The sequence below is a fragment of the Vipera berus genome (genome assembly GCF_964194415.1).
Source record: "Vipera berus genome assembly, chromosome: 7".
Taxonomy (NCBI): domain Eukaryota; kingdom Metazoa; phylum Chordata; class Lepidosauria; order Squamata; family Viperidae; genus Vipera; species Vipera berus.
This window is the reverse complement of record NC_138209.1, coordinates 30,982,547-30,999,791: the sequence shown is the minus strand read 5'-3', so window position 1 is coordinate 30,999,791 and position 17,245 is coordinate 30,982,547. Positions and strand designations below refer to the sequence as shown.

Genomic DNA, 17,245 nt, shown 5'->3' with positions numbered 1-17,245 from the left:
AAATATACTCTTCTGGCTCTCATGATATGCGGATGCTATAAGGTTTGTTGAATCTGGATCTGTGCTGTGTGAACCCTGTCATTATGGCTTATAAATCATGGCTCTAAACTTAAGTGAGCTATGTGAACCAAGCCACTGTACACTGCACACTGTTCCATAGCTAAGAAAGTTCAATGAGTTTAAACACAATTTGGCAGGATAAAAATTGAAATAGAACCTAGTCTACAATTCATTTTTATTTATGTTAATTTCTGTTATGTATGAAAATTGGAGCTATTCATGCTTCAAGGCATGATTTAGAAGTGTTTTGGATCTTTCATCAGCACAGGACAACTCTGCTATTCATTACTAGTTCAGACACTAAAAAAAAATTGTGTTTGCTTTAACAGTTGCATTCACTTTGTCAACCTCCTGAAACAACTGAAATATTTTCTCATGCTTGCATGGAAACCAGACATATGAAAGAACTGTAGTGCTGATCTTACATAAGGTCCCAAGTACTTCTTCGAAATCTTTTTGAAAGCTTGTACAACCCAATGGATATTATGAATGTTAAGACTAAAATCTCTGTTTTTACCTAAGAGTAAACACTATCAAACTCAGTGAGTCTTATTTATGTTGTGGAGCCAATAAAACATCTTTTGTGTGGTCATTGTCAAAAAAGGCAAATATTTAATTTTAGACTCATAAGGAGCTAAATGGAAGCAAAAGCATAACAAGACTACAGTATACAGATAGTTTTCAACTTACCACTGTATGTTTAACAACACTTTGAAATCATGATGGGCTCTGAAAAAGTGGCAACCTGCTCTCAAAGTTATAGCCATTGCACTACCACATAGTCATATTATTACAATTTGGGTACTTGGTAGCTGACTGCAACTGGTTGCAGTGTTTTGTGGTCAATGGTATCACAATTTGTGACCTTGCCAGCTGGCTTCCAACAAAGTCAGTTGGGGAAGCCAGATTCACCTAATAACCATGTGATACACTTAAAACCCATGAATCACATAACAAATATGTAATACATTTAACATCCATGTGATTCGTGTAATGACTGTAATAATTTACTTAACAACTGCAGTAAAAATGGTTGTGAAATTAGGTCCAGTCATGTGATGGCTCTCTTAACAGCCACATTGCTTAGCAACCAGAATTCTACCCCAATTGTGGTAATAAGTGAAGGACTATCTGTATAGTTCTGGCTACTACATCTCAAAAATATTAAAAGGTTGCTGTAGAGCGTGATAAATTGGAGGAAATAGCAACCAAAATCATATAAAGTCCTTGAGAAGTTTCCTGAAAAAAACCTGTTGAGGCTTTTAGTGTGCAGTTAAGTTTAACATAAATTTAATAATTAATCATAATGAAAACATGAGTGGGGGACATATAAAAAGTAGATAAAATGGTTGATATGAAAAATATAAATAGGAAAATTTTCCTCCTTATTTTACTCTAATAATTCAAAAATATTCACTGGAAATCTGGAGGCATTCATAACTAATAAATGGAAGCATTCCTTTACATAACACATAGTTGATCTTTTAAAAAAATCATATACCATCAGATATATTAACTAATGGGAATAGGCATGAGATTATCAATGACTGTTAGTCCAGGTGATTTTCATTATCTCAAATGCAAATTTATAATTTCATACCATTAAAATATGATGCATGTCATTATAAGTTACTGGCAAAAGAATATATTAGAGGCTCTGCATTTTGCCTTTTCCTTATTCCAAAGACCAATAGACCAAAAGATGTCTGAATTTCAAAATGTCAAATTCTGTTTAGTGGATAAAGCAGAAAAGGCCAAGATTTGTTTAAAACAAAATATATGGGTATGCAATGTGCTTAACAATAAACGGTACTTCAAAGTTATAACAGGAGAGTTGAAAGTTGTTTCTCCATCACAGTTTAATTTTCCTTTTTTTTTGGTTATGCCACAGTACGTCAAGCACGAATAAAATATATAAATTATAAAGATAGGGAGGAATACACTAATAATGATATATATAAAAATGAGAGTTCCCACTCTTCAAAAATAGTAATGATTTATTATTCATCAGTTGCTAGTTTAAATATAATATAGACTTGTCTGTTTTATATTAAAAGCATCAAGTTTAATATCCATAAAATTGCTTAATAACAATCCAAACAGGGAAGAGAAGAATATGATAATCATCTGAAGCTTGTAACCAAGACAACTGTTCCTCATACAGATTCCACAGACCATAGCAATATCTGGGCATCTAATAATTTAGTTTCCACAGTAGGGATTATTTTTTGAAACTTACAGTTTCTGAAAGCATCTTTAAGGAATTCTTCAAGCTTTCTGGCAGCTGTTGTCTGGCCGAATTAAGTAGCATGTCTGCATGAGTTGATATGAGAGGCTGTAATTGATTGATGTTACTGAGAACTTCTCTTGCCTTGGCAGTGTTTTCAGGTGAATAATAAATACATTGATACCCAGTACTGCAAGGTAAGACATGACACCAAATAATTTATTATAAAGTAATAACCTATTTTCAGCTTTAATGGATAGATGGCTAATATTTTTATGTACATAAAGGATTTCATTAGTTTTATGATGAATGTGTGAAGGTATTATAAAATGTATTGTCACACGTTTATAGGCATTGTTTTAAAACTCAATTTACTGAAGACTAGAAAATAGGCCTTGTAAAAGATGTAACCTTTTGTTGATGAATGCTACAGACAGCATTGCTGAAATTAATTATTCTCTGAAGTTTTCTAAATACGCTGTTGTATATTGTATTATGAAATACATCAAAACAAAGCAGACACAGGCCTTATTGTGAAGGAGACAGAGATTTATACAACCTCCAACAAAAACATTTGGTAATTTGTAATAGCCTTAAAGAAGATTCTTGTTCCTGGCTTTTTTCCCTCTATTGATGGGATACTTTATTCTTTGTGCTCGATTCCATTTATTATTACTTGCTATATACAAAATTACTCTCAGCTAGCTTTTGGGTGGCTTTGACTGTAAATCAAATAAACTAAATAATAAATATTGAATAAAGAATACACAGGCTATTCTATGTTTGGCTAAGACTGTCTTAAGCAAGGAAGTTAGAAATTAACCATTTTTATCATAATTAACAATTTCATCGTTTTCTAACAGATCTTTTATCATCTTCTTTTATGCTGCTCAGGATCATTTGTTTTATGAGATGGTCAGCTATATAAATTTGAAAAATAAATAAAAAGATGAAATTTGTTTTAGTGACATTGTTTGGATTCAAATGGTAGAGTTAAGCCATTATAAAAGTTTTAAGATGTGCAAATGTTAGTAGCGGATAGAATGTAGTCTTTAATATATGCCTTAAAAGTGAGAAAAGAGATATAAGAGCATGCTTCTGCCTACTTTGTTATATGAGAAAGAGTTAGATATGTCAGGGGAAACTTAAAAGTACGCTGAGCAATTGGAATGAAGCTTTTGTGTGTGTCAAGGATCAAGAATGAATGTTACGTGATCTGCTTACGGAAACATGGAGTGATCTAGTCATATCTAGATAATATATAAAGCTAGAATCAGAAAGCAAGTACTGTACATAAAATGTGATAGGATGAGAGGAAAAAGAAAGAGAAAAAGGAAGACCAGAACATGGTATTTGGATAGAATTGATGAGGTTCTTAACAAAGAGAAATATAAGTTTAAAAAACAAATGATCTTATATGAAGGATTATAAGGACATGGTTGAAATATAGATCATTGACAACAATGGAGGGCTTGGAGGTAACAATGAATGTGTTGTTTGTTATACATTAAATTTATTTTATTTATTTATTAACTCATGCCTTTAAATCTCTGGCTTACCATTTATTACTTTCTTTTTAAACTTTGTCTAATGATGCTTATAAATTCTTGCAAGTCAGCAAAAAGAAATGAAATCTGTTAATTCTGATTTTATGATAAAATATCAACAGGTTATCTAAAACCTATGTATCCTAACTGGGCCACCAAGTTATTACAATTAACACACTGTTACATACTTTTCCAAATGTATTTTAGACATGCAGTACACAAGTTGTCATGTATTTAAATTTATTGATGAGGCAAACTAAACTATCAAGTCCAGAAGGTGGAGTTTAAAAGACATCTTAAAAACTTGACAGTTTTTTGTATGACAAATTAAAAAGGGCAAGTGATTTAACAAAGGTACTCTGAAACAATTGGAAAAAAATAATCAATTGCAAGGTTACTGCATAGGCTGCAGTAGCTAAAGCAGAAGGTACCATATTTTCCGGCGTATAAGACGACCCGGCGTATAAGACGACCCCTGACTTTTGAGAAGATTTTCAAGATTTTTCATCTTATACGCCAGAAAATACTTACATGCCAGTTGCCAAGTGTCCGACACAAGCCTGATTCAGATTCAGCCCCGTCTGATGCAAATGGTGCAAAGCCACGCGCTCTTCCAGGCCAGACTCTGCAAACAGCGCGCCAGAAGCCGCAACCACCGCGGGAATTCTGAGTCCCCGCCTTTCGGCAGCCTGCACAACCAAGCACGATTCGGCTTTGAGATAGCATTTGCAGACGGAGCAGCCGCCGCGTCTGGAGCCAAGCCCCGCCCAGGAGACGGTTGGCCAGGCGGTCCCGGAAGACGCGCTAGAGAGCCGGGCTTGGGGCGGCCATGCCGAGGCTGGCTGGCGAGGGCCACTGCATGGTCTGCGGGCAAGAGGGGCGCCAAGTACCGCTGTTCCGCACTCCGTGACCAGGCAAGCTATTCTTCCGGTCGGCGCGGGTCAGGCGGTGCCTCGGCAGGAGCAAAGGTGCTCCCTTCCTACTGTCTGTCGCGGCCTACGGGCACGACATTCAGCGGGGCCCCTCTTCGCAGCACGCCACACGGGCCTCACCCATCTCCCCATGGACATGCCTCCCTCGCTACGGGAGCCACCCCCGCCATCCCTGCACGCCACAGATGCACCTCGACTCGTCGTGAGCCTGCCTTCCTCCGACCGTCCGATGCCGCCATGGAGATCTCCCGGCAGCTGGCCAGCGCGCACACGCGCAGGACAACTCTGCCGGGTCTTGCCCGGTGCCAGCAGGCTCCGCGGTGTCCTTGACCGGGACAGGACCCATCCGGGCTGCAACGTGCCTAGACGCGGTGTGGGCTGGGAAGTTTGGCGGCGACATGCTGGCTGGGAGGCGGCTTCGGAGCGTGTTTCCGGGGACTGCAGATCAGAGAGGTGAATAGTATTTTCCGGCGTATAAGATGACCCGGCGTATAAGACAACCCCAAACTTTTGAGACGATTTTCATGGGTTAAAAAGTCATCTTATACGCTGGAAAATATGGTAACTGAAATGCTTTTTAAAATGCATTTATATCATTATCTATCTGTCTGTCTATCTTCTATTCATCATCTATCTACTTAAATAAGTTTGTATATAGGACAGCATTAGTTACCTCTTATTTTATTCATAGTGTGGGCTATATTATGACCAAATTTATCCATGAGGAATAGAATCTTACACCTAACCTAATAACTTCAAAACTACAATAGAATAAAAACAACTAATGCATGGCATAAATTTTATAACCAATTCAGCAATGGTGGGAAATCATTTTGTATTAGTAGAAACATTCAGAATGTTCAGAGGATATTATTTAATTTGACTATTCACAAAATGATTATTATGATAGGCTGCATGTTCAATGACAAAGTATGTTTATCAGAAGGCAACTGAATATTGCCCATTAAGTCTTTAGCTGCACTAACTATTTTTCTACCAACCTCAACTTAATTATTACATTTCTATGGGAGGTGGACAAATTTTTGAATAAATAAGTGAGGCTCAGCTTTCTTCTATGGTTAGGCACATTGATGAGATCTATATGAAGCTTAAAATCTTTTTTGAAATAAAATTGAGGATGAAACTGCCATTTCGATTTGCACATGCTACTTTTCCATTTTTAAATTAAAGTCACATATGAAAATGTATTTTTAAAGTAAAAATACCAGTGACATAAATTACGTAGATAAAATAAAACTTTGGTCTTAAACCTCTTTAAACGTTAATTAACTTTTGATTACTTATTATGCCATGAACAAAGCCCATAATTTAGCAGTATTAAGGAAAACAGTTGACTTTGGGCCTTATCAAAGATAAACCATGTAAGATATGAGATCCTTGCCTATGTGGATAATTCATAATGCATGAATTTCTTTAGGCTATTAACTCGACATCTCCTTATCCACACTGGCACAATAATTTTTGAATGGGATTACTCCAGTACTTGTAGAAACAATGTACTATACTGAGTCAAGACACAAGATACCTCAGATAATTTTATGTAAGAGATAAGAAGCAGGGCTATGAATGTTAGGAACACCATCTTTGAGTCTTTTGAAGATCTAAGACTCAAATCATTTGTCTAATAGTTCTTTCAATGTTATCAGATAGCAAGGTAAAAATAAATCCTCAGGAAAACTGTAAGAATGGAACTTTATGATCAATGCTGTTCTCCCAGGAGATTACCAAGCCTTCTCCTGCAAGAATATATTTTAACCAGCTGTTTAAAAGATAGAGCCAAGTGGTCTCTAAGGCAACAAGCCCTATAATTAGATTGGACAGAAAAACTGGAAGGTGACAGATGTCTTTGGGTCAGTTTGAAGCACAATACATATCTCTACAATGCAGAATAGAAAAAGATCAAACAGAGACATTTAAAGGAACAAGATTACTCATTCCAATATACGAAAACAAAAATATACATGAAAGTTTATAGTCATCATGGATAAAAATGTTGCATTTGTCATAGGCAGATAAAAACATGTTATTAGCATTAATACAGAAAAGCAGTGCAGGGAAATATTTGATTAATGTTCAGTCTGCTTAGGCTTAGAATAGTTTTCTTCAGCCTAATCTTTCCAAATGTACTGGACATTCACTCCTGTAATTCCCAGATGAAGAATTAGAAGGTTTTCCAAGAATTTCATTCAAACTTGTTCAAATGAAAATAAATATTCTCAATATTTATCAAATAACTTTAAATGATTTTTATTTCATTGCATTTTAATGAATTGTTTAAATTAATATAAATGCATATTGCAAAGAGTTTAAAATCCATTTGCCTTTTGTCATACATAAATTACGTGCATAATACAATCAGATATAACATAAATTTGGGTCTAGAAATCATTCCTTGTTATTATTAGTCCATTAAATCAAGAGTTTACTGTGCTGATTTACATAGTAAAAGGAGCACTAAAAACTGACATTCCTTGGACTAATTTGACTATACTTCTCTGATTCCCTAAACCATGCTTCAATTATCTAGGAGCATGAGCATTTTCCTCCTTCTTCTCACTTCCTGCCTTTACTGATCCACTAATTCTGGCTAAAGTAAATAATAATTTAGTGTTATTTTTAAATAAAAGAATTTTGATTTCATGTGCACTATAAATCTAATAATTGCATTAGGAATAGGAAAGTGGCTTTGATGCTCTTTCATGTGTGGTAAAATAGACTGGTTAAACAAAGATGTGTACCTTAATTGAGCCTTTTGATAACGGAAAGTCTGCTTCAATTTTTGTTTTTAATTTCCTATTATAGTAATAAGTGTATAGGTATCTGCAAATTAATATGGTGTTTTTTTTAAAAATCAACTATGTTTTAATTACTTTCATTTATTAAAATCACTCTACAAGTGATTTAAACTTAAATCACATTCTAGTGACTTTCTACTGATTTAGGAGGCCAATTGCAGTACTAAGTCATAGCAGCTTGAGCCCAAATGAATGTTTTCTTCTTTGTTCACAGTTTTTGTTCTTCATTTTTGTAATAAGCCTTCAGGGACAGTTTGGATTCCTTTGGGTTTGTAATGGGGCATTGAAATACATAATGCTGCATTATGTAGTTTTAAAAAATAATAATCTAAAATAATCATTCCGTAGTGAAAACACAAATAATTCATTCTATTTGATGAAACATTCTATATGGTAGCAATACAAAATAAATTAAGATGAAGTCCAAACAGTTTATGTATGATTATGAAGTTTGCTGCCAAAAAAACCTAATGCTATAATAAATCAATTGAATACTAACATATTATTACATTTTTTCCACTAGGAATTCTATGTATTTTTTTAAAAATGATCAATCTATTCCAAAACAAAGAACATTTTCTATATTAACTGTCTCTTTCTCTCTCCCCACAACCAAAAATTCAGTATTATGTAAGACTAAAATACCTTAGTTAAAAATATATCAGACAGCTATCTTTCAATGAATTAACTCTAGCTGAGGAATTGGTCTTTAGCTCTATGCACACATTTTAGAATGGCCTGATATGTGAGAAAAGGTTTGGATGAAAAAGCAAATGATCAATTTGGGACACATAAGGTCTGGAAATAGTAGACAGATGCACTGAGAGAGAATATAAATGTATTAACTTCCTTGCTGCTGATTCTCCCAACAACGTTGGCATTCTACATGGACCATCCTTTGAAATCTGATCTTTTGAAACAAGTTTCTTTTCATAAGAAAGTACTGTAGTATGCTGTTCTGGGGTGCCCTGTTTATGCATTTCTATTTTATTTATTGATTTATATAATATAATTTTTGTTATCTGTCTACAGTCTTTTAGGATTGCCACAGGATAAGTACTGGAGAACAAATAATTTAATAAAATAATTTAATAAAAGCCTGCCAGATGACCTATTAACAATTTATATCAAACATTTCTAAAACACCAAAAAGATTAAAACTTGCAATCCTAAAAGTTTTCACAAAGAAATAAAACCTTGTCTTAAATAAATTTTCAGTCAAAAATTTAAAATGAGTATGTTGTATATGGAAATCTAGGATGTTCATGCAGAGGTGAGGACATGCTTTTCTGCATATTCTAATCACTGTAAACAATAAACAGCTTTGGAAGAAGTGGATTGTCTAGACCAGGGGTAGGCAACCTCGGCTCTTTTATGACTCATGGACTTCAACTCCCAGAATTCCTGAGTCAGCTCAGGAATTCTGGGACTTGAAGTCCATGAGTCATAAAAGAGCCGAGGTTGCCTACCCCTGGTCTAGACCCTTTTCAGCCATGGCACAAAAACATAATTGGTCATTGAAACTGTTTATTTATTGTAATGCACCTTACATGACATTGAACTACATTCAAAGCTACCCTTGAATACTTCCTGCAAAATAAAATTAATGCAAAATGCAGTGGCCTTAATGTTAACTGGGAACCTCCAATACTGCCATGATACACAAATGTTGGCAGAACTGCATTGCATCATGATTTGTTTCTGATATAATTTAAGATGATGGCACACTTTTAAATTCTTATACAGCTTGAGGCCTGACTATCTTTGAAACTGCTTGCTTCAAGCAGAATCTGCCTAGCCAAAATGTGCTAGTAGTGTTCTTAGTCTCTGCCTTACAAATGTGATTTGGCAGTGAGCATTTTCTACATGAGGTCCTTTCTTGTGAATACTTTCCCACTAGATTTAAGAACTACAGTCTCAGTTTTACTGTGTAGCTCATACTGGAGAGACAGATGATTTTTTACAAGATCATTTTAATTAGTCTCTCCCCTCAAATGAAATAGTTTGCCCTTTATGGGCTTGACAATAAAAACTTGTAATATGGCAGTCTTCTGACTGGCCCAGTTTATAGATAGTCTGGAATTGGTCATACTAAATAGCTCTGTAAGAGGAGATGTAAATGGGGACTTAACCTTCTGGAGATCCAAAGGAGCAAGTGTGGTTGATTGTAAGATCCATGTATTTATGCTCATCTAAAAATACTAACTAATACTATTAATACTCACAGTTCAAGGTTCATAAAAATTGCTGTTTTATAGAGACAGGTTTGGTTTCTATGGATGCCAGAGCCTGATTCTATTCTTATTTTCTGGTTGAAATTTATTCTTTTCTTCTACACGTCTGGCTTTACTGGTTCTCAAGAGACTATTTTAAACCAATCTGGCTAAAAAAAGAAAATGGCAAATTCCAATCCTTAGAAGTTTCTTTGGAAAGCTTCTGTCCATTAGGGCTTGAACATGCCAGGATCTAAACAATGCATCTGGGATATTGATTTTCAATCATGTCTAAGCCTAGTATCCAACCTTACCATCTTCTCAAATAGGCATGTCTCATCATCATATCTCAGTTCTAATTCTGAAATTCTGTTGCGCTTTCACCTTGGTCAGGACGGATGCCCTATTCTCTGCAGTTTTGGGGAGGGGGGTATAAGAACATTCCTTTTCAACAGTGCTTATATCCATGTGGAAATGGCTTTGTAGAATTCCTAACCCATATGCTCCTTTATTGCTTGCTCTATAGGAATCAAAGAAGATATACATTTATCCCATTTTGAAGAACTATCCTAGTAAAGAGCACAATGCCCATCTGTCACTGCTATCTAACCAGGACCCTGACATCTGTTTCCAGGTTTTTGATCTTGTACTATGATAAATAGAATTAGTAACACTGATACGGTAATCATAAAGCCAAGGTGCCATATGTCATCAAACAATAAAAAAATGGATGCTAGCCTCATATTATGCCCATACTGTATTATATTTTTTGTACAATTAAGTATCGTTTTGTTATATATGTGTGTATGTTGCTGCTTAGTTAGGTAACCGTAGCATTTGAAATAAATAAAAGTTCATTTTCAATCTTACAAAACTAATACAGATGAACAGATTGGGTTTTATTTGGACCACATTTTTAAGTGAACTAAACTAATTACATTCTGAGGCCACTATATGATTTAGACTGGCTAATTTTCATGCAGTTTTCCAAATTCTGCAATATGGCATATGACTCATATCTCATACATTGCATGATTTAACTTTGCACCCTGATGGATTTCTGACTGAAACAACTGATTGACATATATTGATTCAACCTCTCCCATTCATTTTGTATAATTAAAGAAATATGTTTAATTTTCTAAATAAAGACATTAATAACATGTTACCATATACTCAGTTAGGAAAAGCAATAAAAAGAGAATCAATAATGCTGATATCTTCATAACCTAAGGAGAAAAATTGCTAGAAATGTTCATAGACAATACAAAATTAGTTAGTGAGGATTATTTCTAAATTGATAGCAGTGTACTTACTTTCGTCTTTCTGCCTCAAACTTATTTAATAATTTCTGAAGACCACCATTTTTAAATCCCTGAAAATGTGCTGCAGGAGCTCCCACAGTGATGACATCATAAAGAACATCTGAAACAGGAAGATTACATACTAAATTGTACATACACAGATACATGGTAATCGTAAGCGATAATAAGTAGTTTTAGTAGTCCTAACTAATACAAATGTATTTGCCTCTCCACAAATGAATTTCACCAACCATCAATTCCCAACCACTTGCAAATGACCAGGTTTACCATTCCAGAGTTCTTCTGAATTTTGGGATCTTCTTTCCCTCCTGAAACCCTCTTTTATTGTCTCATCTGCTTAAATCAATGACTTCTTCAACATTGTTAAACTAAGTCAAGAGCTTACTGTACTATATTGGCCAAATCCATCTAGGAAATATTCTGAAGAGACATTCCTATGACAGGAAACAAAGAATCAAATATATTTCCTGCTTCTTCACCCAATTATTGTGATCATGCTTTGTTAGTAAGAAAATATTTAGCAATTGGTTATCCTGGTAAGATACCATTACTGGGTATGCCTCTTGCCAGTTTTAGAAATTTCATGAGGAAGTTTTTTTCCCCACGTGGTACTACATGGAACGATAATAGAAAATACAACTTTTTCAAACACAGTTATTAGCAATAACAATAGCACTTAGACTTATATACCACTTTACAGTGCTTCACAATACTCTCTGAGTGGTTTTCAATATCAGCACATTGCCCCCCAAAATTTGGGTCTTCATTTTACCAACCTCGAAAGGATGGAAGGCTGAGTCAACCTTGAGCCAGTCAGGATCAAACTTCTAACAGAGGGCAGAGTTAAGCCTGCAATACTGCATTTTAACCACTGCACTACCACTCAGTTATTGGTTCCTTATATTTTTGTAGTTATTTACTTAGGTACATATAATACATTTTTCTTCCTTTTTTCAATAATTTTATTAAATATTACATTATACAGATAAAATTAATACAATTACATACTACTGAAATATATTAAAAAATAAAAATTAAGAAACTGCAGAAAAAGAAAATATAAAAAAGGGAGAGAAAGGTTAGAAAAAGAAGTTTCTCCCTTCATCCACAGCAAGTCTAATCAACATTACCAATTTATCACTCTCTTAAAATATAATCAAACATCTATTCATTCCATACCTTACATTTTCTATACGCCCATCCCTAAAAAATACACATATACACAATTTATTGAATTTCAGCCTTCTCAGATATGACAGGCAAACTGCATTACATTATAAGATGTTCATTACAGTAAATTAGATCAGCACTGAAAACTCAAGGATAAGACATAAGGTAAATAAAACAAAGAATTCACAATGCAAACAGATGTTTGGTACGCAAACGTCTTAGCAACTTAGTAAGATTTTAGAAATTCTACTACAACTGACTTGTCTCAATGTCCACAATTTATTTTTAATCTGTTTACTTTGTTGATATTAATAGTTTTAGATACTTTACTTTGTTGTAATTTTAGATATTATATTTAATATAATTTTAGTCCTTACATTATAATTTAATATAGGCTGCAACCTGAAGCTTACAGATGATAGTTATGTTAGTTATGTTATTTTACAAATGTATTTTAACTCTGTTTTAAATTTTATTTTATTATCTGTACTGATCTATGAATGCAATAAATTGAATTGAAATCAGTTTCTGTTTAGTAGTATAAACAATGGCACAACTCTTGGATACTTGATTAAAAATTTCTAGATGGCCAGTGTAAAGTATCTGCTATTGCCCCATAGTTCTATTTGCATGTTGAATTTATAGTCTTTAAACATTTGATGGGTCTTTTAGCACCAGAGGCATTAGGAAGTTGTCGGATAACTCATTAACCTGCAGCTTTTCTACCAGATAATTTATATTGATAAGTTATTTACAGTACCGTAATTTATTTTAGCTTTAATTTTTTCCTTAAGTTTTATCCTTCCTTATATGAGTTTGTAATTTACTTTTGGTCTTTGGTAATAAATAAAGATAATAAAATATTAAGATTTTCCCCCCAGGTTTTGTTATTTTTTTAAATGTACATGCTATTCAATCATTCCAATTCCTGATGGCTTACAATAACAATAAACGTATCTATTGTAAGAAAAGCAACACACAACTATAATAAACCCCCATGAGCTACATAATTATAAATCCTCCAGTTGAATAAATAATTATCTGCCAAAAGTAATTTCAACTAAATTTCTTAACTTTTTAACTTTGGATATATATTTTTAAGCAAATTTTAAAATATACATTCAAATCAAGCCTTAGCTGAAACTAATTCCATAATTAAAGCTACTTTTGGCATGTATCTGGAAAATGAATATATATATATATAAATATAAATGAAATATAAAATATTAATGTTCAACTTTTATGCATAGTGAGAAAAAACAGAATTACTTGTTTTTTAAAAAGGAGCACAAATTTATATGCAGTTCTGTACATTTCAACAGCGGAAACACCCAAGTCTAAAAGTGCAACCAACAGAGAAGAAAGAAAAAGTTATTTCATGATTGAAGTTAAATTATGGGTAGTCCTCGACTTACGACCATAATAGAGCCCAAGGACTAGCTGTATTAGGTAGTGAGCTGTATAACATCATACAGCTTACCTTTTATACAAGGACCCTGCACAAGCATTCTCTGCAGATGTAGATTTATTGGAACAAATTCTAGTGTTTTTTCTCCTTTACTGCAACTTGATTTGAAAGAAGAGCCTGAAAAAAATTGATAAAATATCCTTAACTGAGGATCCAGATATTTTCTCTTTCTTAAAATCTAAGAAAATACTTCTGTGTCTGTAACATTTTTGGGTGTCAAGAATCTTTACGCTGCAGCTTCAGAATGGCGCCCATGAAATCTAAGGAAAAGAGAGCTACTTTAAAAAATTGCTAGTAAGTCTATATGACAGTTCCATGCTCCATGCCACAATTTTCCTTTTTTAATTTAAATACTACTCTATTTTCAATTTGTAAGAATTTACACCATAGGAATTCTGTGCTGTCCAAATCCACAATATGTACAAGATACGATTTGGATGGGAGAAGTGTAAAGGAGAAATTTAGGAAATATAAAAGAAACTTTCCTAATATCATTAAATTCTAGACTATTCGTACTATTGTAACTAAATGATTGTCTCTTTGTAATTGGTGTACAAATTCAGAGGACTAACCACCCACTTATTAATACCTACGAAACAAATTGTTATTAAGGCCGTAAAGCATCATATTCAATTAATACGTGATTTTACTGACAATGGTGATGTATTTATTATATATATTTATTAAAAATAAAGAACTTTGTGGCATCTTAAATACTTTTTAAAGTATTATCTGATGTCTAATACTTAAAGTGTGTACATTCTCCTCTTATGGAAATAGGTATCCATAAACAGTAAGGTTAGAAGTAAATGAAATGAAGGAATAATAACCTTTACAGCCAACCCCCAACATATTCTCACCTAGAAATGAATGCATCTAAACAACCATTGCAACAACCATACAAAAAATCTGTATTATTCTCATTTTAAAGTGAAGTACTGAAGTCAGTCTTTATTCAGCAGTAAAGACAGGGGTTTTCAGAGATCAATGTCCATTTCTTAGCCCATGTTCTAGAATTTTCAGTGGAAAATATCTGTAAAAAACTTGGTCAATACCTCTCTATTGCTCTAGTCAACTACGGAGAACTCAGCTACTATGTATGTACAACAAACTTGAGCTAATTCTGTTCTAAGACATAATTGAAATTCATTATAAGTATTTTGGAAATCTTGATATAGAAGGAACAAGACCAGATAAATAGCTTGCTTATTCTGTATAGCAAATTCACAATAGAAAACTGGAACATATTTACAATTACCATAATTTGCAGTGTAGACAACTTCAGTCAAGAATAATAAAGTCACAAACAGCAACAATAACACTTAATATGACTAGGCTAAGGCATATATTCTTTGCTTAATTTTATCTATTAAGTTCTCCAAGTTCATATGTGGGTATTGTGATCCTTCGTTCTTCTCTTCATGCCATTCAACAAAAAGCCTATATATGGTTCCCAAATTTAGAATTAATTAAGATTTTTAGCTATTACTGGAATGTATCTGTGATTCCAGTTTGTTTGGAATCATAGATTCCAATATTAAATAGTAAACAGCTATTATATAGCATTTCCATTTTGTACATCATAATTAGTGCATAAATTATTTAGTTAACTTTAGGCATGCTCCAATATCAGTTTACTCAGATAAAGAACATAAACTTGAATTGAGTATAGTTTTCACATTCCCAGAGTTATTTCTATTTTTTTTTACATAGAAACGAGGGTAAAAGCCCACATAATATTTACCAACCATTGGCAGGCTATTATACTTCACATTTTGTAAAATGATTCATATAATGAAAAATAGTAGTTTGCATGATTTTACATAAGTCTGGAAAGCAGTTTTCCTTAGAAACCCAAATAAAAACTGTGTAAACAGTGCAAACCTAATGAAGATATACACCTTTATGTGCACATGCTTGTCTGCGTTTAAAGCTACTGAAATGAAACCAGTTACCAGAGTTTAATTATATAGTCAGCAAATTCACAGAGAAAAAATTTAAGTTTGTAATAATTAACTTGCATAGCACAAGCCTTAATTTCAGATTTTCAAGCTATTTAGGAAAAGTAAAATATTTTGGACCTGTACGTTCAGTCAAAACGTATTTAATTTCTAATTTCTAAATACGTCAAAACGTATTTAATTTCTGACTATTTTTACATTTACATTACAATTACTCAAAGTAAAACTAAGGGTAGGTTTCCTGAATGGGATGCCATCAGTACACTGTGAAACTGAAATCTGAACTTCCTGATGGAAAGACGGGATACAAGCACATACGCCACATATCTCTGGAAACAATAGATTCCACTAGAAATAACATGTAACTGAGTTATTTGCTGAACATGTTCCACTAAGAATTGTATAAATAGAATAATTATAATACCAATATATTTTTATCAATTTTTTAAAAATTTTATTTATCAAATTTAGATACCATCTCTCTCGCTATCCAAGTGACTCTGGGCAGTTTTCAGATACAAATGATAAAACTGTATAAAATAAATAAAATTTGAAAACAATTAAATCAGAGTGAAAAATAAAATAAGAGCAAACTTAAAAAGTTAAAAAAGGTGAAGGGAGCATCATCCAGCCAACCCCAGATTTGTGTGCCACTCTTTGATCTCCAAGCCAGTTGGCAAACTCATGCTATTCAGTCAATCAGAATAGAGCTGGAAGGGATCATGGAGGTCTTCTAATCCAACCTCCTGCTCAAGCAGGAGACCCTATACCAGGGGTAGGCAACCTCGGCTCTTTTATGACTCATGGACTTCAACTCCCAGAATTCCTGAGCCAGCTTGGCTGGCTCAGGAATTCTGGGAGTTGAAGTCCATGAGTCATAAAAGAGCCGAGGTTGCCTACCCCTGCCCTATACCATTTCAGACAAGTCACTAAAGTGTAGGGACCATCATCACCTCTGAGGCAAGATATTTACTGGCAGGTGCAACAGTAAAGAAGGCCCCACCAGCTGAAATTCTTTAACCAACAGGTTCTCTAACATATCCTCCCTGTCTGACATCACACCACATTGCCCGACATTAAACATGTAACTCCATTCAATGTACAGGGTTTTACTTTATGTTTCTTTTCAAATAGCAGCTACAGTATGTGGGTAAAAGCATCAAGATTACTAGTGCAAAGTGAAAAGATAATTCTTTCTCCGGTGCTTTGAACTTGATGAAAATCTCATTTCCTTAAAACAACTTTCCATCCAGATAGGGGAGTGCCTTTTCTTCCATAGCAGCTTGTTTTTCATTATCAATAGTAGCGTCAGAATAAATGTGTAAATGTGGGTAATTTTATAAAATGAAAATAAAAATATCAAGCAAAAATTAAAACTGTATGATAGAAATTAACCATAAAAATAAAAAGAATAACTTAAAAGCCTGGAGAACAAAACAGGAATTTTTCTATACCTGAAAGGAATCAATGTTACTAGCAGATGAATTTTGTATGGCCTGCTGGAAAAATAATCTTTGTGACAGTCA

The 17,245-nt window shown here is 33.8% G+C and overlaps 1 protein-coding gene across 3 annotated transcripts in view; it reads right to left on the bottom strand.

Annotated features, from left to right (window-relative positions):
* Positions 1–17,245, bottom strand: part of INPP4B (inositol polyphosphate-4-phosphatase type II B) — a 208,515-nt gene that overhangs the window by 78,155 nt on the left and 113,115 nt on the right. For all 3 annotated transcript variants that reach the window (XM_081332718.1, XM_081332720.1, XM_081332719.1), the window contains 3 exons: positions 13,771–13,875; positions 11,112–11,220; positions 2,300–2,477 (listed from right to left, as the gene is read on the bottom strand). In XM_081332718.1, coding sequence (XP_081188844.1) covers positions 2,300–2,477; positions 11,112–11,220; positions 13,771–13,875 — 392 coding nt within the window. The remainder of the gene's footprint in view (positions 1–2,299; positions 2,478–11,111; positions 11,221–13,770; positions 13,876–17,245) is intronic.